This window comes from Thamnophis sirtalis, unplaced genomic scaffold (assembly GCF_051295495.1).
Source record: "Thamnophis sirtalis isolate CommonGarterSnake01/CBP01778 unplaced genomic scaffold, rThaSir2_p1.2 scaffold_9, whole genome shotgun sequence".
NCBI classification, from domain to species: domain Eukaryota; kingdom Metazoa; phylum Chordata; class Lepidosauria; order Squamata; family Natricidae; genus Thamnophis; species Thamnophis sirtalis.
In genome coordinates this window covers 78,514,503-78,537,002 of record NW_028261389.1, presented here as the reverse complement: position 1 = coordinate 78,537,002, position 22,500 = coordinate 78,514,503, and the positions used below count along the sequence as shown (strand labels likewise).

Sequence of the window (22,500 nt, the reverse complement as noted above, 5' to 3'; positions counted from 1 at the left end):
CCTCAGGCTGCTGGTTTGGATCAGAATCAGACACGATTTACACACACACGCTCGCACACACACACACACCATTGACGTGAACCGCCTTGAGTCAGGGAAGGCTTCATTCCAATGCACACGGAAGAAAGGATGGGTGCGGAAGAGGGGAACGGGGTGAGGTGGGCTGGCAGCTTTCAGGATCAGTTGGCTGTTGCTCCAGGAAGGTTCCTTAAGGAGGAACAGGCTGGCATCTTTGCATTGCTGGTGGGCAGGGCTGCCCCCTGCTGAAAAGAAGGAAGGAAGGAAGGAAGGAAGGAAGGAAGGAAGGAAGGAAGGAAGGAAGGAGAAAGGGAAAGGGAAAGAACCTTAGGGAAGGAAGGGAGGAAAGAAGGAAGGAAAAGGGAGGGAGGGAGGAAGATGAAAAGGATGGAAGCAGGTAGGGAAGGAGGAAGGAAAGAAGGAAGTTGAAGGAAGGAAGGAAGGAAGGAAGGAAGGAAGGAAGGAAGGAAGGAAGGAAGGAAGGGGAAGATAAGGGGAGGGAAGGAAGAATGAAGGAAGACAACGGAAGGAAGAAAGGAAGGAAGGAAGGAAGGGAAAGATAATGGGGGGGAGGAAGGAAGGGAGGAGAAAGTGATGAGAACATTAGGGAAGGAAAGAAGGAATGAAAAAATGAAAAGAGAGGAAGGGATGGAAGAAACTAGGAGGAAGGAAGAAACATGAAAAGGATGGACGCAGGGAGGGAAGGAGGAAATAAAGACGATGAGGAAGAAAAAAGAAAGAAGGGGAAGATAAGAGGAGAGAGGGAGAGAAGAAGGAAGGAAGGAGAAAGGGAAGAGAACATTAGGGAAGGAAGAAAAAGAAGGAAGGAAAAAATGAAGGGAGCGGAAGGGAGGGAGGAAAGGAGGAGGAAGGAAGGAAGGAAGGAAAAAATGAGGGGAGAGGAAGGGAGGGAGGGAGAAAAGGAGGGAGAAGGGAGGGAGGAAGATGAAAAGGATGGAGGCACGTGGAGAAGGAAGGAAGGAAGATGAGGAAGGAAGGAAGGAATGAAGGAGAAGATAAGGGGAGGGAGGAGGGAAGGAGGGGGGTGGAAGAAAGGAAGGAAGATAAATAGATTTGATGGTAGCTGCAATGAAATCTGCATTTAAAACTTTATAAACATAACAATTAAAAACACTGCAATTATCTTTTTGGTTTGCATTTATTGGAAGCGCAGATCTATTATGCTAAGCTTATACATTTACTTTCAAATGATACTTTTTTTTATTAAAAAAGGGGGGATCCATCCAGTCAATCCTCCTGCATACCGAACATATGACCTTTTTTATTTTATTTTTTAAAAAAGCATCCTTGAGGCCGGAGAAAACATCATCGGTTTTGTAAAGGAAACTTTTCTATTTCTAATTCTAATTTCCTGAAGGGAAAAATCTGTCCTTCTAAGCAGAATCTTTGTTCTTCCCCAGACTCTAAATACTGTTGGCCAAAATACAAGTTGGGTTGGAAAGATTTTGAGTTTTGTCCACGCTTGGAGAAGGCATTAAAGCTTCTCTTTGTAAAGCGTGGCAAACCACATTAGAAATCCTGGTTTCTTTGAACATGCAGCCTCAATATTCTATAATGCTAAAGGATCTGTTAAATCAGAATAGATCTTCAGTAGCTTGGATAGAATTTACTGTTAAGTTCTGAACTTATTTTTTTTTTAAATTGATAACATCGTGTCTATCTCAGCTGATATTACAGCTTCCTTTGATTTTCATAACCGCTGGTTTTCCAACTTTATAAAATGCATTCAATTTGCTTAAAGTTAGTTCGTGAAAGATTTGAAATTTAACCCAATGGAATAGTCCTTGTGCATTCCCTGTTTGTCCACTCTATTTTATTTTATTTATTTATTAATTTGTCAAGCATGTACAAGATAGCAGGTATAAGTATGAGCATGGATATGTGTTCTGACCCCCCTCGTCCCACACCAACACACTCCGAGCCAAAGATAAGTTACGGCATTTAATTAACAGACAGACAGTCTTTTTATAGTCTGGAGAGGAGCCTAATGACCACCAGTTGAGTGCAATTACCTCCTGTACTTGCGCCACCTCTGACTGGCCCCGCCCCCATCTATTCAATTTTTTTTACTGCCAGTTCTGTGGGTGTGACTTGGTGGGCATGGCAGGGGAAGGATACTGCAAAATCCCCATTCCCTCCCAATCAGCTGGGACTCGGGAGGCAGAGAATAGATGGGGGTGGGGCCCAGTCAGAGGTGGCATTTGCTGGTTCTCCGAACTACTCAAAATTTCCGCTACCAGTTCTCCAGAACTGGTCAGAACCTGCTGAATGCCACCTCTGTGTTCTCAATCTCTCTCCCTCTCTCCCTCTCCCTCTCCCTCCCTCCGTCCCTTCCTCCCTTCCTCCATGTGTGTGTGTGTGTGTATCTCTCTCTCTGTGTGTGTGTGTTCTACTATAACTCTGGGATGCCTCGAGCCATTTCAACCAAACTTGGTACACAGATGACTTACTCTCTGGAAACAAAAACTGTGGGGGTAAGACACCCCCAAAACACCTTGGGGTGTGTGTGTTCTGTTAAGATGCAGCCTGTTGTGCCTTTCATTGACTTCTACTGTACTCCCATAAAATGGCTTCTACTGTACAGTGCACTGGAGTTGCCATAGTAACGGCTTCACAGTGCTCCACAAGGAGGCTCCCTCCTTTAGAAATTCCATTTGGTCTGGACATTTTCCCCTTATAAATAAATACCCAGGCAACGTCAGGTTATCACCTAGTATTTTTTAAAAAAAAAATCCGGGAAGAGAGAGCAGAGCACCACACCTTAAACGAGATCGGTTTCTCAACTGGATTATCTTTCGTTTTTTAACATTTATTTTTAGAGATGCGTATTCCGAAAGGATTTTGAGGAAAGAGAACAGATGTTGTCACGACACATTTTGATCCTTCTGTACAAAAAAGTAATCATCATCACATTTTGAGCCAAAGACCTAATGAGAGGAACCTAATCCTTAGTATTGTTACATGTTTTGAAGCTCTTAAAAAAGAGAAAGAAATTTAATCTTCACCGTTAACTCTCAAAGCCTTGAAGTGTCTTAAGACCCAAAGAGACATTTTAATTGACTCTGCATTTTCCTTTGTTACTAACTGCGCTTATTAGCACCTTCAGAATTAATCAAGGCTAATTGTAGATCTACGGTTTAGAATTCAGTGTTAGCAATATCCAACTGTTAATGATTTACCAGCATCTAAAAAAAACAACACAAAAATGTACCAAGTACAGCCCAAAAAAAACCCCCACCCAATGCAGGTTGTATTAATAGAGGGACAGAATCAAGATCACATAAAGTTCCGTACTAGAACTTTACAAAGATGTAGTATGGACGCACTTGGAATAGTACATCCAGTTCTGGACACCACGATATAAGAAAAAAAGTTGTTGACAATCTGGAAAGCGTATAGAGAAGAACAACAAGGATGATTAGGGACTGGAGGATAAAACACAGAACAGTTACAGGAATTGGGTAAGGAAATAGGGATGTGGTGGCTCAGTGTCTAAGATGCTGAGCTTGTCGATCAGAAAGGTCAGCAGTTTGGCGGTTCGAATCCCCAGCGTAATGGAGTGAGCTCCCGTTACTTGTCCCAGCTTCTGCCAACCTAGTTTGAAAAGCATGTACAAAATGGAAGTAGAAAAATAGGAACCACCTTTGGTGGGAAGGAAACAGCGTTCCGTGCGCCTTCGGCGTTGAGTCATGCCGGCCACATGACCATGGAGACGTCTTCGGGCGGCGCTGGCTCTTTGGCTTTGAAACGGAGATGAGCACCGCCCCTAGAGTCGGGAACTCACTGCATCTTTACGTCCAGTGGTGGGATTCAGACGGTTCGCACCTATTCGGGAGAACCGGTTGGTAACTTTCTAAGCAGTTTGGAGAACCGGTTGTTGGAAGAAATCTCCTTTTGTTTTTCCCCACTTTACAGGGCTAATCCTGTAAGGAAGGCAGGAAGGAAACATTCTGGTGTTGTTTCTAGCCAAATCTTTATTGCCCTGCTTACAAAAACTGCCTCTCAGGTTAACCCTTATTACCATTGTAACAACTAAGGCGAAGCGCCCATCGACCTGAGTGACATTGACTTGGCCACACCACATAATCACATGACCACCGAGCCCCACCTACCCAGCTGGTCATTAGGGCAGAGAACTGGTTGGTAAATTATTTGAATCCCACCACTGGTCCCCACAATCATACAGCTTTCAAACTAGCCCCAGGCACTGAAAGGAAAATGTTTAGTGCCTTACAGGAAGGTGAGAGAAGAAGAGAGGGGGAAAAAAAAGAAATCCAGGGACGCAGATGGAAAAATTGACACTTGCCTAATGAAGAAATAAACTGATTCGGAACTCAGTAACACCATATGGTAGGCTGAGAATTTGTAAGTGTAAGGTCGCATATCCGTGAAAGTTACGGTGATGTGTCAGCCGTGCTTTCTAGCTGGTGCTTTCACCTCCTCTCCCCGGAATAATTATTTTCGCTCTCTCGCCGTGTCAAAAGGGTAATTTGTATTATTCGACGTTGTATCTGGGATCGGGAGGTGGGAATTAGGAACCCTGCTTTATCAAGGGTCTTGGCCAAGGATGGATTTTGTTATGGCCGCTAAATCAGAGGAGGAGGAGCAAGTATGGCAGCCAGGGTCAGCATCAACGCAAGCGGAGAGTTCTGAGGAGGAAGAGGGAGTGGAGCTGTCAGAGAGAGAGGAGAGGTGGGGCCTGGGCTGTCCGTCAGCCCTCAGATGGAGAGTCAACAGCCCCCAGGTCTGGAGGTGGCTGATGAGGAAGAGGAGGAACAGCTGGGTCCAGTGCCTGATGCGTGGATGTGCCGACGGCAGAGGAGAGGAGAACAGTGGAAATCTATGGGCCAGTCCTTGGGACAGAAGAGCCACCGCTGCTAGTGAAGCCCCACCCTAGCTCTGGGGATAAAAGGCAGGGGCGGAGATGAATAGATGTGGCAGAGGAGAGGAGAGCAGTGGAAATCCATGGGCCGGTTCTTGGAACAGAAAAGCCACCACTGCTAGTGAAGCTCCACCCTATCTCTGGGAATAAAAGGTGGGGGGCAGAGATGAATAGGTGTGGCAGACAACTATTTATCCCCCTGCCGGATGGACGTGGTGGCACCAGGAAGCTGAGCTCCCAGTTTCGGGTGCTTGCATGCGCACCGGCCAGCTGTTCTTCCAGAAACCAGAAGACCAGGTAGCCTATGTTCATGTGCATGCCAGAAACCAGAAACTCAGCTTCCTGGTGCATGCATGCATGGCGGGGAGCTTCTCTTCCGGTTTCCGGAACTCCCGCGCACGTCCGCCAGGGAGCTGCGTTTCTGGTTTCAGCACTCCCACATGGACATGCTCCCATTTTGGCACTTAGTGCCAAAACGTTTTGCCAACACTCTCCTAGCACTATACACACATCCCGGATATTATTGGCAGGGCGAGAAATCTTTGTTCACATGAGGCACATTAGATGCTTGAGTCTTTCTACTTTTTAAATAATATTTGCCCCTGGCAATGCACGAACTCCATTCTGTTAACTCTGGCAAACAAGGGTTTATTGTCAACCGATGGATAAGCCATATCTCATATGGGAACAAACTGAAGTTTTGAAATACGGAGTTCTCAGTGTTATTTTAAACTCTGATGCCCAGATATGAACAGCGGTAAGTATTTTTACGATAGGGGTTTTATGGACAGGCTGAGTTTGTGCAGTGCAAAAGTGTTTGAACAAGGAACCAGTTTTCCACCTGCAATGTTTCACCCTTAAAAAAAAAAAAAGTTGCAGCTGTATTTAAGAACAAACACAGTTATGTCAGAGACCCCAATTCGATGGCATTTTGATTGTCGTGGTGGAGCCATCAATAACATTATCTGGCATAACTGTAGGGGCCGTGTAGAACATGCTCTCCAGCTGAATGCGGAATTAAAATTAATCAAATTAATTTCGCTTGCACAAGCAACAAAATGAAAATCTTTCCAAGAACATTGAACAGATATTACTGTCAAGTCCTAACATTGCCATTGGGGGGGGGGGGGTAAGGGAGAGCACATACTGTCATCTGAAGTTGGATTTCAGATTACCGCAGCAGGCTTGGGAGGGGTGCACCTCATTGGGGAATGTGATTTATGACACAGACTGAGGGCGGGTGGGGGGAAGGAACAGGGGTAAAATTCATCTGTAACTGAAACAAAGTGACTGCGAAAAGATCTTGCCTATGGTGCTCCTAATAAACAACTAGTTTTGAATTGAAACTTGGCTTGGTACTCATGAATCAATTAGGGCATTTTTAAGAAACCTGACATTTACCAAATAGACTTGATTCACTTAATATGGCAATATTCATTTTGGATTTTGGCGTGGATCAATGCAGAATTACTCTCTACAGATAATCCTCGAGTTTGTTTTGTGACCGTTCGACATTACGACGGCCCTGAAAAAAAAAGTCATACATGACCACATGTATGACCGTTGCAGCATCCCCATGAGTTACACTCAAAAGGCTGGACAACTGATTCACAGTGTCCCGGGGAATCACATGATCCTTCTTTTGTGACCTCCTGAAAACGAGGGAGACCGATTCACTTAACAACCAGGTTCCTGGCATAACAACTGCAGTAATCCACTTAAGAAATGGGGCAAGAAACCCGCTTAATAAATTCCTCACTTAGCAACATAAACATTGACCTCAATTGTGGTCGTAAGCTGAAGGCCACCTATATTCAGGTTTAAATCTGAACAGAAAGGCACATAACTTTTCTCTTAAATGGAAACCAACCAGAGGTGGTATTCAGCCGATTCAGACCGGTTCAGGCAAGCCGGTAGCTCCGATGATCAGATGGCATTGCCCTCCTACCCCTTCTCTGTCCTGTCCTTTATTTCCTGCTTTCTATCTCAACTCAATCGCGTGCCACAGCTGCTTTCCCCCTCCTACCTATTTCACTTACCATTGCTGATGTGGGAGGTAAGCAGCTGAGGTTCTAAATGCTCCATTTTCAGCGCTAGGTATGCGCGCAAAGCACCCACATGTGCTCAGCGCGCATTCACTGAACCAATAGTTAAACTGGCAGCATCCCACCACTGAAACCCAATGGTTGGCCAAACCCCAAGACTAGAAATTCATTTTTTTAAGCACTTCTGCAAAGAAAAGGTGGTGGGTTTTTTTGCAAGCTAAGTTTTTATTTTAATTTTTTGTTACATACTTAAACTTCTTTATAAACCAAGTGTTGTCCAAGTCCTTTACATCTTCTAATTATACATTTTCCATCTTTTTTTCCATTTCAGTCATCTTAGCTTCATTCCATAATCTCCTGCTTAATTTTCACTTCTTCTTAATCGATTGACAATATCATTATTTGCGTCTCCAAGTTAATCACGTTTAACATATCATTTCCATCTATTATTCTGTTTTGCTGTTAATAACATATATCCTCAAATTTAATTTTGCCTATTAAACATCTCATTTGATTAGTTATTCACAAATAATCATTTTAATCTATTTCCCACACATTGTATTAAACACAAATAAACCTTTGGCTATATTCGCTAAATTTCATTCTATTCTATTAATAAATCCTTCTCTTTCTTTCCTCCCCATTTTCTCTTAGTCTCTCAGGGACTTCATTTCTCTTATGGTCTTTTCTCTCCATCCATTTACTTGGCTGTTTTGTTTTTTCTTGTCCTTGAAATTTTTATATATTTTTTTCTTTTGAATTCTTCTTCTCCTTTTAATTCTATTGTTCTAATAGCTCTCCCCAATTTTTCCATCCAACCTTTCTCAATATTCCCAACTTTGGCATTTAACATTCCCTCTTGAAGGTGGGACTTCCCCCTTTTCTCCTTTGGGTATGTAACTGTAAATTCCAATATAATCATCCAAGTACTTTTCTTTTTCAATCTCTTTTTCTATTTCTATAATACCTTCCTGTTTTCCCATTCAACCCCCAAAAGGTGTTGGATTTTTGCTTCATGTATACAAGAGGTAAAATAAAGAGATGGTTAAAAATACTGCGTAGTACATCTTTCATCAGAATTCCAAGGTGTGAGGCGGGTAGCAGAATATTTTGGTATAGAACGCAACATGTGTTTCTTTATGGATAAGATTGCCATGAAAGGCTCTAAGTAGGATCTGCACGATGATTAAGCATAATTAGTAACTATGCACCGCACTATGGCATCACCGTTAAACTATGAGTAGCTTAATCCATGAAGATTAATACTAAGGGGAAGGTAATTAATCAAAGGCTGGGAAGTGTTTTCTGCATCTAAGTGTTTTCAGAAAATGGGGACATCGCCATGAGACGATAGGGATGATCAGTTATAATTCTAAACTGTCTCTCCGGAAATTAAAACGTATTCTTTTGCGATATGGCGGAGCTGGTCATCTTGACATATTTTTAATTGCCCTTTGATGGAGTTATATTTTTTATGAGCTAAGAAGCTAAGGGTTTGATTTCTTTGTTACAAATGGAAAGCCCATCTATTAAAGCTCATTGTGTCATAAATTAATTGCTAATATGGTGGAATTAGGATCTAATCTGTCTTCATGTATATGTCAGTTATTTATTATGTCTAGCAAATGTATGACTGGTTGGAATGGAATGGAATGGAATGGAATAGAATAGAATAGAATAGAAAATATGGAGTAGAATGGAATGGAATAGAATGGAAAAGAAAATATGGAATGGAATGGAATAGAATAGAATGGAATAGAAAATATGGAGTGGAATAGAATGGAATAGAATAGAATAGAAAATATGGAGTGGAATAGAATGGAATGGAATGGAATAGAATAGAAAATATGAAGTGGAATGGAATGGAATAGAATAGAATGGAAAAGAAAGTATGGAACGGAATAGAATAGAATAGAATGGAGTAGAAAATATGGAGTGGAATAGAATGGAATAGAATAGAATAGAAAAGAGAATATGGAGTGGAATAGAATAGAATGGAAAAGAAATGGAATAGAATAGAATGGAATGGAATAGAATAGAATGGAATAGAAAATATGGAGTGGAATAGAATAGAAAATAAAATATGGAATGGAATGGATAGAAAATAAAATATGGAATGGAATGGAATAGAATAGAAAATATGGAGTGGAATAGAATGGAATGGAATAGAATAGAATAGAATTGGAAGGGACCTTGGAGATCTTCTAGTCCAACCTCTGCTTAGGCCTACATCACTTCAGAAGAATGGTTGTCGAATCTCTTCTTTAAAATGTTGGGGCATTCACAACTTCTGGAGGCAAATTGTTCCACTGATTAATTATTCTAACTATCAGGAAAATTCTCCTCAGTTCTAAGTTGCTTCTTTCCTTGATTAGTTTCCACCCATTGCTTCTTGTCCTGCCTTCAGGTGCTTTGGAGAATAGCTTGACTCCCTCAGGGAAACTCAGATACTTTGGCTTTGTAGTTATTTAAAATTCTTGTCGAAGAACAGACTGCTGATCTTTTCAGTGTGGTGTTTGGCTAAGAATAGTAGCAAGTCAAAGTACAGGACAGATGTGTCTTTTCACACCAGTTAATGAAGTCTCAAAATATCCTGATTTAGTCGGTTTGCAAGTGTAGGGAAAGACTTAATTATGCATCCCCTCTTAAGGCTTAACAATTATCAAGTTTGATTGAAGTCATGGAAGAGTTCAGTTCATGTATTTGCAAACTGCTAATCTGGTGAGAATGGAGTTCAAAACTCTGGACAAATTACTCATCTCTAAGGGGAGATTATGGAGAAACAAATATCACATCCCAACCCCTATCATTTCTGCTTGCCTGCACTCATAATTTCACATTAGGCAACATGCATCAAAAAAAGCATTAAAAGAGTGGAAATAGGTGCATTTTGGGGTGCTATCGTCAATATAAATACTTCTGAAGATCGTTAATACCAGGGTGTACTTTCTAAAGATTACGTGTTTTGAACTGCAAACAACAAAATATTTGGGACAGTGGCGGGATTCAATTTTTTTACTACCCGTTCTGTGGGCGTGGCTTGGTGGGCGTGGTTTGGTGGGTGTGGCAGGGGAAGGATACTGCAAAATCCCCATTTCCTCCTGATCAGCTGTAACTTGGGAGGCAGAGAATAGATGGGGCGGGGCCAGCCAGAGGTGGTATTTACCGGTTCTCCAAACTACTCAAAATTTCCGCTACCGGTTCTCCAAAACTGGTCAGAACCTACTGAATACCACCTCTGATTTGGGACAGGGGTAGTATTCATTTACTTTCCCTACTGGTTTGCAAATGTGAGCACGCACGTCCCCGAATGCATTCAGCCTTCCACACATGCATTTTGGCATGAAAAAGTGCCTAAATAGGATAATAGGATAGATCCAGAGTGGATGGGCGGACGCATTCGCGATTCCCACTACCGGTTCGAGCGAACCAGTCCGCACTGTCTAAATACCACCTCTGATTTGGGAATGTGTTGGAAACTAATATGCACCCCAATTTAGGGTAGCAGCTCAGAATATGATGCCTTTCAGAGTCTTGAGAAAATGCAATTAAAATTGCAGACTTGCAAAAAAAAAATTTTTAGTCGTTGAAAATATTTGTAATGAAATTCATCACCCGTGGAAGGAAAATTAATGTCAGATTTCTCTTTCTTTTGCAGAACTACAGGAAACCAAAACATCCCAATTTTACTCTCTCTCCCATCAGCCTTTAGACTACAGGATATTAGTGATGGATGAAGATCAAGATCGGATCTACGTTGGCAGCAAAGATCATATTTTGTCGTTGAATATCAATAACATAAGCCAGGAGCCACTGAACGTAAGTTCACGGTGTGGTTGGGAATGGAAGATGTCAGGTTAGTGATTTAAGAGCTGACCAGCTGCTGCAATGGTGTAGTGATGGGAATCAGTCAGCAAGATTTTTTGGCTGTTATCCCTTTAAGAGCCTGTATAATAGGAAAAGGCCCTATCAGTCTGTCTGTCTGTCTGTCTGTCTGTCTGTCTCTGTCTCTGTCTCTGTCTCTGTCTCTGTCTCTGTCTCTGTCTCTGTCTCTGTCTCTGTCTCTGTCTCTGTCTCTGTCTCTGTCTCTGTCTGTCTGTCTCTCTTTCTCCATCTGTTTTTCCCTGCTGTAATTGCTGATTGTTTGACCTCTGCCTATAGTACATGTATGTATAGTATATATTCTTTTGTTGATAAAACCACTATTTTATGACAAACCTCTATTTGCTGTTATTGCACTTTGGTAGTAAAGCTGTGCGCGCTCTGACGTAAGATTTTCTACTTAATTTTTTTGACATGAAAGAGGGAGGGATAACAACAGTCTCCCATTAATAGACTGTATGAATTTTCCATCTTTCAGGAGCAATTTTGCTTAACCTATTAGGAAGACAATAGGTTCACATATGTTTCTGTGCCAGACCACAGATATTTATACCAGGTCAAAAGCTTTTAAGTTTACAAAAGGAAAAATTATCTAAGCATGGATGTAAAATGGAAAACCACTGTGGTGGATCATCTTGGATCAATGGTAGACAACTGGGGTGGAAAACGGTTTACCCCTAGGCTGGTTTAAAATCTTCTTGATTTTGAGTTCTCTACTGGTTGGTCCCTTTCCAAAGGATGCATTAAGGGAGGAAACAAAACTTTAATCTTGTGGGAAAGAGAGAACGTGGCTTTGTAAAAATAGAAGATAAACCTCTGGAGTTTTTTTGCTCAGCTGAAGTTGCCCAAGATGCAGTCACCTAAATTTTGTTTCCCAACCATAATCTGATTTTGTGTCTATAGGTTGCTTTTGGGGAAGAATTTGTACAGTGCAATTATTACTATATTATATCATACTACTAATATTATTATATTGCTAAAATATAAATTAGTTGTTAAAGAATAGAATTACATGGTGGTATGAAGTCCTTCCTTCTTTCCTTCCTTCCTCCCTCCCTCCCTTCTATTACCTTCCTTTCCCTTTCTCCTTCCTTCCTTCCTTCCTTCCTTCCTTCCTTCCTTCCTTCCTTCCTTCCTTCCTAACGGCCTTTGCAACATGTTCTTTTCAATTACAGAAGCATCAATATTTATAGTTTGAATATTTCTGTAGCTTATGGATGAGATAATGTGGTTACAGTGGTTTCATATCTTACTTATTATTGTGAATATGTAGACTCTGTTTAGTTTTGTGTGGCTAACCACACAGGCTAGCTCGACCGACACTGAGTAGGATAGACGTACAATAATACTTGCCCTGAGCTATCATTTTTGTCTCAACATAGATACTCTATGAAGTAAGAAGAGAGCCTCATGTTCTGATGTTTCCTGGATAGCTTCAACTAAGTATATGCATACATTTCCAACGGTGCAGTGTTTGTGTAGTTCTTAACGTCCTAGATGTTAGGAACTGCACAAACACTACACTAAGGGTACGGTGGCTCAGTAGCTAAGACGCTGAGCTTGTCAGTCAGAAGGTTGGCAGTTCACCGGTTCGAATCCCTAGCGCCACATAGCGGAGTGAGCTCCTGTTACTTGTCCCAGCTTCTGCCAACTTAGCAGTTTGAAAGCATGTTAAAAATGCAAGTAGAAAAATAGGAACCACCTCTGGTGGGAAGGGAACAGCGTTCCGTGCGCCTTCGGTGTTTAGTCATGCTGGCCACATGACCACCGAGACATCTTTGGATAGTGCTGGCTCTTCAGCTTGGAAACGAAGATGAGCATTGCCCCCTAGAGTCGGGAATGACTAGCACATATGTGTGAGGGGAACCTTTACCTTTAAATACTCTTAATACAGTAGCATCTCTGACATATTTCTTCCCTTGTTTTTTTTTTTTTAAGAAGACCATATTAACAGAATATTTAAACCCTGATTTAAATCTGGCTGAATTTATCAGGGAACACATGCATTCATCCTCATTGCTGGGATCTGACATGCCTGAGGCATTAGGGAAACAAACCCCTCAAATTTCTTCACACAGACGGACGATATTTTAAAAAAGGCTTCCTTCGAGAGTCAATTCAAAACAGAGCCTGTTTCTTGTAAAGCAAGACAGATGGAACATATGGGACATCCGTGCACAGGGCTGGCAGTGTTTGGAAAGAACACACACACACACACACACATACACACCGTATTTTTTGGAGTGTAAGTCACACTTCCCCCCCCCCCAAAAGAGGATGAAAACTTGGGTGTGTCTTATACCCCAAATGTAACCCAAAACGAGGCACGGAGGAGGTGATGGTTTGTGGCAATCCCTGCAGCCTGGAACAGCTGATTGGGGGTATTTGGGGAGGCCGATCCACCCGACAATCAGCTGTTTATGCTGAACCAGGCTGCAATAATCCCACCTGGCTGTTCGCTCTTTGCTGCAAGGACGTGTCAGATTTTGCAGCAGCAATCACACTCAGAAAGCACAGCACCAGTAACCAATTCAGCAGGATTCAATAACTTCTCTTTATGTACAATATAACATATGAAGTAAATGCACAACACCAAAAGCAGGTTTTCCAACGTGGTAGTTCAGCGGAGGAGAGAAGTTTCCCTTTCAGTTTTAGTTTCAGATATCAGCCCAGTATGCAGCTTTAGTACAGAACAAGCCACGCCCAGGCTCCTCGCTGTCTCCTTCCTTGTTGCTCACACAGCAAATACTGTTTGTTTCCAAACAGCCCTCAACTCTCTCACACACTGACAGGACGCTAGCCAGATAAATACGATGGATGCTGGTAGACAGAGGCAGAACATATATTTTTTCTTATTCTCCTCCCCAAAAGCTAAGGGGCATCTTATACTCCGGAGTATCTTATACACCGAAAAATACAGTGTATGTATCTCCCTCCCTCCCTCCCTCCCTCCCTCTCTGTATGTACACACACACACACACACACACACGCACACATTCATTTTATTTTTTTATTTTATTTTTATTTTTAGGATTTGTATGCCACCCAGTCTCTTTAGGATTTGTATGCCGCCCACTCTCAAGAGATATACATACATACATAGCACAGTACAGCGCATGCACGCACACACACACACACACAATTATTGCATTGGGTATTTTCCTGGATAGAAAGGTGGGCTGTGTGTTTAAAAGGATAAAGAGTTGGATTATTCTTCAAACCACCAGTAACACACACACACACACACACACACACACACACACACACACACACACACACACAGCAATCTATTCCGGCGATCTGGCTGTGTATCTTGTGTAAATGGTCAAAGTTATGCCATAAACACCTTTTGGAGGGTTCCTTCGTAACTTGAATGGTTGCTGAGTAGTTTTTTTAGAATTTAGAATAACAGAGTTGGAAAGAACCTTAGAGGTCTTCTAGTCCAACCCCCTTTTTAGGCAGGAAACCTTTCAGACAAATCTCTTCTTACAAATCTCCAGTGTTGGAGCATTCACAGCTTCTGGAGGCAAGATGTTCCACTGATTAGTTGTTCTCGCTGTCAGGAAATTTCTCCTTAGTTCAGGGTTGATTCTATGTATTCTCTCCTAGTTGTATGTTGAGTATTACTTTTACTACTCCAGAAGCCTCCCAAGGTAGATTTTGTTGTTGTTTAGTTGCTACGTTCTGTCTGACTCTTCACAAACTTGTGGTTCATAGCATGCCAAGACCCCCTTGTCCCCTACAATCTATCATGGTTTGCCTAAATCCATGTGCATTGTTTCAATGACACCATCTAACCATCCCCTCCTCTGTTTTTCTCATCTCCTTTGATGAGGCTTGTTGTGGGAAGAACACAATGAATCTCAAGGTGTTCTGATTTCCTGGCTAAAGTCCATTCAGCACACAGGAGGCTTTGCAACTTGTCAACTCCTGGTCCCGACAAAACCCCCTTTTATTAATTGACTGTGAATTCTGCTCATTCATATCCAGCAAAGTCTTTCGAGGGAGGATTTACAGTCACAGACCTTATCTGGCTTGGAGAGCTGCCAGGCCCATATCTGCAAAACTTGGCAAGGAGCTTCGGAGAGTCACAAACCAATTAAGCAAATTAATTGCCTCCTGCAAACTCCAATCCCTTTTCGCTCCTCTTTTATTTCCTCTGGGAGGGGCCATTCACCGTCCACCTGTGGCCTTACTCCCAAGTCAACCTCTGTTCTTTAGCTTTTCCCTTCATCTGGCAATTCTGTGCATGCGCACACTGGAAACAGGCTCCAGCTGTTTGTCTGGCTCACTGATGTCTGACTCTGAAGGCAGCTGATAACTATCTCTTCTCCTCCTCCTCCTCTTCTTTCTCCTCCTCCTCCTCTCCTCCTCCTCCACCTTCTCCTTCCTCCTCCTCCTCTTCTTCTCCTCCTCCTTCTCCTTTTCTCCACCTCCTCCTTCTCTTCCTTCTCCTTCTTCTTCTCCTTCTTCTTCCTCCTCCTCTTCTCCTTGTCCTCCTTCTCTTCTCCTCCCCCTTCTCCTCCTCCTCCTTTTCCTTCTCCTTCTCCTCCTCCTTCTTCCTCCTCCTCCTCTTCCTCTTCTCCTCCTCCTTCTCTCCACCTCCTCTTCCTTCTCCTTCTTCTTCTTCCTCCTCCTCTTCCTCTTCTCCTTCTTCCTTCTCTCCCTCTTCTTCTCCTTCTCCTCCTTCTCTCACCTTCTCCTCCTCTTCTTCTTCTCCTCCTTCTCCTTTTTTCCACCTCCTCCTCTTCCTTCTCCTTCTTCTTCTTCCTCCTCCTTCTCCTCTTCCTCTTCTCCTTCTCTTCCTTCTCCTTCTCCTCCTCCTCCTCTTCTTTCTCCTCCTCCTCTTCTCCTCATCCTCCTTCTTCTTCCTCCCCCTCCTCTTCCTCTTCTTCTCTTCCTCCTCCTCCTATCAGACGGCCCTGGCCCCCTCTCTGCCTCCGACACAGAGCCCTCATCAGAGCCTTTCCCAGACTCCAGGGCTGGCACAGGTCCCTCCACAACCTCCTCACGGTCTGAATCTGCCCCCAGCTCTGCTGGCCACTGGTGGGCCACAACACTATCTTCAAGTCAAGATTGATTTCCTTTAAACTTGATTGATTTGATCTCCTTGCAGGCCAAGGGACTCTCAAAAGTCTTCTCCAACACAGAGCCAGTTTGGTATCCCTTCCTTTGAATGTTATTCCAGTGATTTTAAGCTGTTTCCCGACTCTCCTAAAAAGAAAATTCATCCTCCAACCACATGCCGTTTCCCTTTCTTATTCGTCTTTTGCATGAATTCTGCATTGCTCCAGGCGACAACGTGGGGGCGAGGGCACCCGCCCACCAGTTGTAACCACATTGGCTAATCCCTGTTTAACGTCTCATTCGAAGACATGTTTTCACACTGACAGCGATTGCAATTATGGAAACCTGAGATGCATTTTATGGTGGATCCTCCAAGCGGAACGAGTTTGTTGAAACTTCGCAGGAGGAATCAGAAGGAGAACAATGTCTGTCTAACTTTTCTAGACGAGTAAATGAGAGGATGGTTGATGGCAGCTGATTCCGCCAGCAGACCTGCTTCAAGTTGGAATCGCTCCAACAAACATAGAAGTACTAAGCTGTGTTCTTTGTTCCTAGCAACAGAGGTTTAATTTCTACTTTTTTTTTTGGTCTGGCTTCTAAACCTATTTCACTTTCCTTTACTCTAGCCTGTGTGAATCTCATGGAGAATTAGCTCTTTTTTTGGAAGCATGATTCCTTTTGACTTTAGCAACAGCAAAAGCATACTTACAGCAGTTCAATCAACGTAGTACTGGAGGGGGCCTTGAAGGTCTTCTACTCCAACCCCAGTTCAAGCAGGAGACACTATACCAATTCAGACAGGTGGCTGTTCTGACCCCCTCCTCCGTCCAGTAATGAATGCCAAGACAAGCTTAAATGAGAATGTCCTTTAATAACAAGTTCAGACTCTCGGTGGCTGAAAGCCAAGTAAACAAACAGATAAGGACCTTGGCAGCAAGGCCGACAAACTTTGGCAGCAATTCAGACAAACTCTGGCAGCAATCCAGCCTGCCAAGTGTGTTTCTCTGTAGTCAAAGCGTTGACTTCTGCAAGAAGGGTGTGGCACAAGCAGTCTCTTTTATAGTCTGGAGAGGAGCCTAATGACCATCAGCTGAGCGTAATTATCTCCTGTAATTACATAGTTGTTCTTGATGCTGAGTAGCCCTTCGATGGCGTGCATCCTGGAACAACTCACAGTTGGTTTCTGGATCACTCTCCCTTGTCTCCTCCCCACTGATCCAAGGCTCAGGCGCCACCTGGTGGCTAACCAGTCTCTCTGCTCCCTGCTTGGAGTCGGAACCCTGTCCAGGGTCCTCCACATCCTCCAGGGTCGACTCATAGGGCCCCTCGCTGTCGGAGTCTGGTGGCAGCTCCAACGGCTCTTGCTGGGCCACAACAGGTGGCTGCGCAGTCACTTCTTGAAAACCTCCAGTGATGAAGCACCCACAACTTCTGAAGGCAACTTCTGTTCCACTGGTTGATTGTTCCTGTTTTCTTCTGCTTTGGAAAATAAGTTGACCCTCTTCTCTTTGTGGCAGCGTCTCAAATAATACTGCTACCATGTCACCTCTAGTCCGTCTTTTCTCTAGCTTTACAGAGTCAGTATATTGCCCAAAACTATCTGGGTCCTCGTGTTACCAATGTCAGAGGGATGGAAGGCTGAGTTAACCTTGAGCTGGTCAGGATCGAACTCCTGACAGTGGGCAGAGTAAGTGGGCAGAGTTAATAGGGAATTCTAATCTCTACACCACAACCAATCAATCAATCAGTCACACACAGCTCTAAATTTAATATCTGATATTTCCCATCGAAAAATTATCCTTTGGAGTGTTCTTTGTTAAACTAAAGCTTGCAGAACTAGCTGCTGAGAATATTTGAAGCTCACAGTTCAAATGAGGGGCACCTTGATGTTCTCCAAGCTTGGTTGTTTTCTTGCAAACGTTTCATTACCAAACTAGGTAACATTATCAGCGCTCATCATAAAGAGGCCATCTGGATGCTGTGGAAGCTTCCAGAGTAGCGCAGCTACCCCCAAGATAGCCTGCCCCTGAGCCTCCCCATCCTTTAAGATCCCCAAAGGGAGGAGAGGAAAGTATTGTGTCTCACACCAGAAAGAGACTCGGCTTGCAGAAGGCATCGCACTAATCCAAACCTGGTTTCTCCAAAAGTGTCTTTGTGGATGGACACTGTCATGCAGAGAACATTCAAGCAAGCTTGGGCAAAGAATGATTCAGTTGCAGGAGGCATGCTGAATCTGCTTTTTCTTGCTCAACTGTTCCAAAAGGTACTCATGAATCACTGGACACGTCAAAGGCTACACAAAGCCAAACCGTGTGTGTCTTCGTGACTCCTAGCATTTGCCTGGACAGGCAAAAGGTTCAGAAGTGGTTTGCCCTTGCTGCCTTCTCCTCCTCCTCCTCCTCCTCCTCCTCCTCCTCCTCCTCCTCCTCCTCCTCCTCCTCCTCCTCCTCCTCCTCCTCCTCCTCCTCCTCTTCCTTCTTCTTCTCCTCCTTCTCCTCCTTCTCTCCTCCTCCTCCTCTTCCTCTTCGTCTTTCTCCTGCTCCTCTTCTCCTCCTCCTCCTCCTTCTTCCTCCTCCTCTTCCTCTTCTCCTCCTCCTTCTCCTTTTCTCCTCCTCCTCCTCCTCTTCCTCCTCCTCCTCCTCCTTCTCCCACTCCTCCCTTATTCTATTCTATTGCCTATTCCTATTCCTCTTCTCTTCTCAAAAACCTTCAGTGAAGCACCAACATTCTCCTTCTCCTTCTTCTCCTTCTCCTCCTCCCTTATTCTATTCTATTCTATTCTATTCTATTCTATTCTATTCTATTCTATTCTATTCTATTGCCTATTCCTCTTCTCTTCTCAAAAACCTCCAGTGATGGAGCACCCTCCTCCTCCTCCTCCTCCTCCTCCTCCTCCTTCTAGAACTCACTGTGTCTAGCCTAGTACACAGGAGTGAGTTCCTGCCAGTTCTAACCTCTTCTATAGAAGAGGTTCCACAAATCTACCGTGCCATTTAGAACCGGTTTCAGCTCCCTCCCCCCACCCGTCCGCACCACGCTTGCCCTGCCCGTTGTTCACTGATTGGCTGGCTCACCAATTGCCCCGCCCACCTCTAAGAGTTCTATCTAAACCTTAAAATCTTAAAGCTATCAAGTTTGAACACCCCTGGGTTTTTCCCCCCTAAAGGGTTAGGGGTGCAAGGATGTAAATTACACAAGGGTATAAATGAATAAATATTACAATGTGCAGGAATAAATAAATTGACAATTAAAATCAAGAAGGCTTTGAATACTTTTTCACGTGGGATTGGTTTTAGCAATTGCCAACTAATGGAAACAGAAATTAGAAATAGCAATAGCAATAGCAATAGCGGTAGACTTATATACCGCTTCATAGGCCTTTCAGGCCTCTCTAAGCGGTTTACAGAGAGTCAGCATATTGCCCCCAACAATCTGGGTCCTCATTTTACCCACCTCGGAAGGATGGAAGGCTGAGTCAACCCTGAGCCGGTGAGATTTGAACCGCTGACCTGCTGATCTAGCAGTAGCCTGCAGTGCTGCATTTAACCACTGCGCCTCCAAAAGTATGAAAGAAAACACCAATTATGTAAGGAAGGGTCCCTAAAATGTATAAGGAAGTATTAATAGATCATTATTAATGCGTAGATAACTGCGAGACATTACACATCCACCAGTGGTGGGTTTCAAAAATTTTTGGAACCAATTCTGTAGGTGTGGCCTGCTTTCCGGGTCCACTGGTGGAACCTCTTCTAACCGGTTCGGTAGATTTGACGAACCGGTTCTACCGAATAGGTGCGAACTGGTAGGAACCCACCTCTGGTGCTCCATCCCTGAAGGGTTGAAGATACTGGACAGCCATTTATCTGAAATGGTACCAAGTTTCCAAAGTTTGGCACAAGTTGAACAGTGTCACAGTATGGACTAGAAGACCTCCAAGGTTCCTACCAACTTTGCTCTTCTGTGATTCAATGGGTACTTCAGAGGAGAGTTAGGAGTGGAAGACGAAAGAAAATCTCTATTCAAATAAGTTTTTTTTTCCATAAGAAAAACTGAAGATAGAATTTCCCCAGCAAGTTAGTGGTACAAAAATATTGACTTTATGAGTTGAGGCATGATGCAAAGGCAGGAGGTTCAGTTCAGAATAATCCCCTCCTCCCTGACTATGCGTTAAAGATTATGGAATCCATTTAAAGTGTTTTATTTTCTTTCCACGCAGATTTTCTGGCCAGCGTCAACAGCCAAGGTGGATGAGTGCAAAATGGCTGGCAAAGATCCCACAGTAAGTCTTTTATTTTTTATTTTCCTTTTAATTATACATTTGGCTGCCTGGACCCTCCATGCAGCCAAGAGCAGAAGGGAAATGGCAGATTTTTCCTTTAATTTGGGCTGGGTGAACCTGTGAATTTGGATAGCTGCAAGAGTCTAGAGCAGAGGTGCCAGTGGTGGGTTTCAAAAATTGTCCGAACCTACTCTGTGGGTGTGGCCTCCTTTGTGGGAGTGGCTTGCCGCCCATGTGACCAGATGGGAGTGGCTTGCCACCCATGTGACCGGATATGAAGATGCTGATGACACTTGTCAGAACCACCTTAAATTACCTCACACGCAGCACTGGCATGCATAAGAATATGATGTGAACTTGTCTTTTAAAAGGCATCTTTGGTTTGCGTTAAAACAACTTCAACACACGCAATGTTCTGATTGCACCACAAATGCAGTAGTCATCCTTACCTTTCACAGAGGCACTGAGTTATATAAATAGGAGCATGATAGTGCAGAATAATCCTATCCAACAACCAGTGGTGGGTTTCAAAAAAGTTTGGAAGCTCTTCTGTAGGTGTGGCCTGCTTTCCGGGTCCACTGGTGGAACCTCTTCTAACCGGTTCAGTAGATTTGACGAACCGGTTCTACCGAATAGGTGCGAACTGGTAGGAACCCACCTCTGAGAGGTCCTGAATATTCGGTCCATGGATGGGTACCAATCTGCGGCCCGGTGGGAAACGGACTGCACAAGTGGCAGTCGAGTGAGTGAAACTTCATCTACACATGCGTGCAAACTAGGTTGCACTTGCCAAACCATTCCACCCTACACACACACACAATCAACGCCCCCCCAGTCTGTGGAAGACAATTTTTCAGCATCCAGTTTTGGTTGCTATGATGTACAAAAGACGTTGAGACTTTAGAAAGAGTTCAGAGAAGAGCAACGAAGAGGATCGGGGGAACTGGAGGCTTGTTGGAAGAAATATCCATCTGGTTCAGTTCCACGATAGGGGAAAGACGCTGGAGACAAAATGGAGGTCTGGGAGCTGATTGGAAAGACGGTTTAATGATGAAAGGGAACCACCAAGCACATGGTTCTCTGGTGCAGCTGACCACCTGGAGTTGAGAATGAGGGGGGGGTGTTATGCTTTCTTTTGGGCTTTGCATTTGAGCTACCTCTTCCTGTGCAAGGACACGCATTCTATTGGCTGTTGTCAGGCTCCCATGGATCCATATGAGGTCAAGTTTGTCCGAGTCAAGTTTGGTTGATGTTTGCTGGGTGATGCAATGTTGTTAGGAGATTGTGCACTTAGAAGTGAGCCCTGCTACTAGATCTTCCTATTATGTCCTGGAGGGTCATGTCTTAATCCCGGGAGCTGGAGGTCTTTTGTCTTGAAAATGGGCTGGCCCAGTTTATCTTAATGGGCACCAAATATCTGTCTTTAAAACACATTTCTTCTTTTATCCTCCAAGGAAATATAACATTCTGGCTTTTTAAATATTTCCCAAAATATCTAATTTTTCTAGGAGAGAGGTAGGTGCTAACTTTCTGCAGGCTAAAGCATATAAAGAACAGTTGCAGGAGTTGGTTATGGCTATAATGCCTCAATACTATGTTAACCATCTCAATCCTGTATTCTGTATCCTGAAGAATGGATGGCTGGAACTGGGTATGTCTAGTTTAATGAAAAGAAGGACTAGGGGAGGCATGATAGCAGTCTTCCAATATCTTAGGGACTGCCACAAAGAAGAGGGCATCAAACTATTCTCCAAGGGACCAAAGGGAAGGTAAGAAACAATGGATGAGAACTACTCAAGGAGAGAAGCAATTGAGAAGTGAGGAGAGATTTCCTGACAGTGAGAACAATGAATCAGTGGGAAAATTTGCCTCCAGAAGTTGCAAACACTGGAGGTTTTAAAGAAGAGATTGGAGAACCATTTGTCTTAAGTGGTGTAGGGTTTCCTGCCTGGAGCAGGGAGTTGGACTAGAAGACCTCCAAGGTCCCTTCCAACTCTGCTATTCTGTCCTGTTACATACATGAAGAAAAATCAATTCTACCTTATGATTATAATTAGCTTTCATTTAGCTTGAGCTCATCCAGGCATAAGCGTTGAATTAGCTGATCGGAACAGAATTTCTATGCCTCTTCCAGAAAGATTTGAGACCCCTAGTCTATATCTTATCACCAGGGTCTGGAAAATGTAGCATGTTGCTTATATTCAGAACCAAGCTTTAAAAAAAATCCATGAAAAGCAAACACAATTCTTGTCTTGCTTTTTTTCCTTATTAATATGGAAACCATTGGTAAGACTTGCTTTCAATGT

At 43.5% G+C, this 22,500-nt stretch overlaps 1 protein-coding gene across 1 annotated transcript in view; it reads left to right on the top strand.

The window, feature by feature from the left end:
- Positions 1-22,500, top strand: part of SEMA3C (semaphorin 3C) — a 157,179-nt gene that overhangs the window by 48,712 nt on the left and 85,967 nt on the right. The window contains exons 3-4 of the mRNA XM_087722358.1: positions 10,625-10,785; positions 20,132-20,194. Of these exons, the coding sequence (XP_087578484.1) occupies positions 10,625-10,785; positions 20,132-20,194 (224 nt within the window). The remainder of the gene's footprint in view (positions 1-10,624; positions 10,786-20,131; positions 20,195-22,500) is intronic.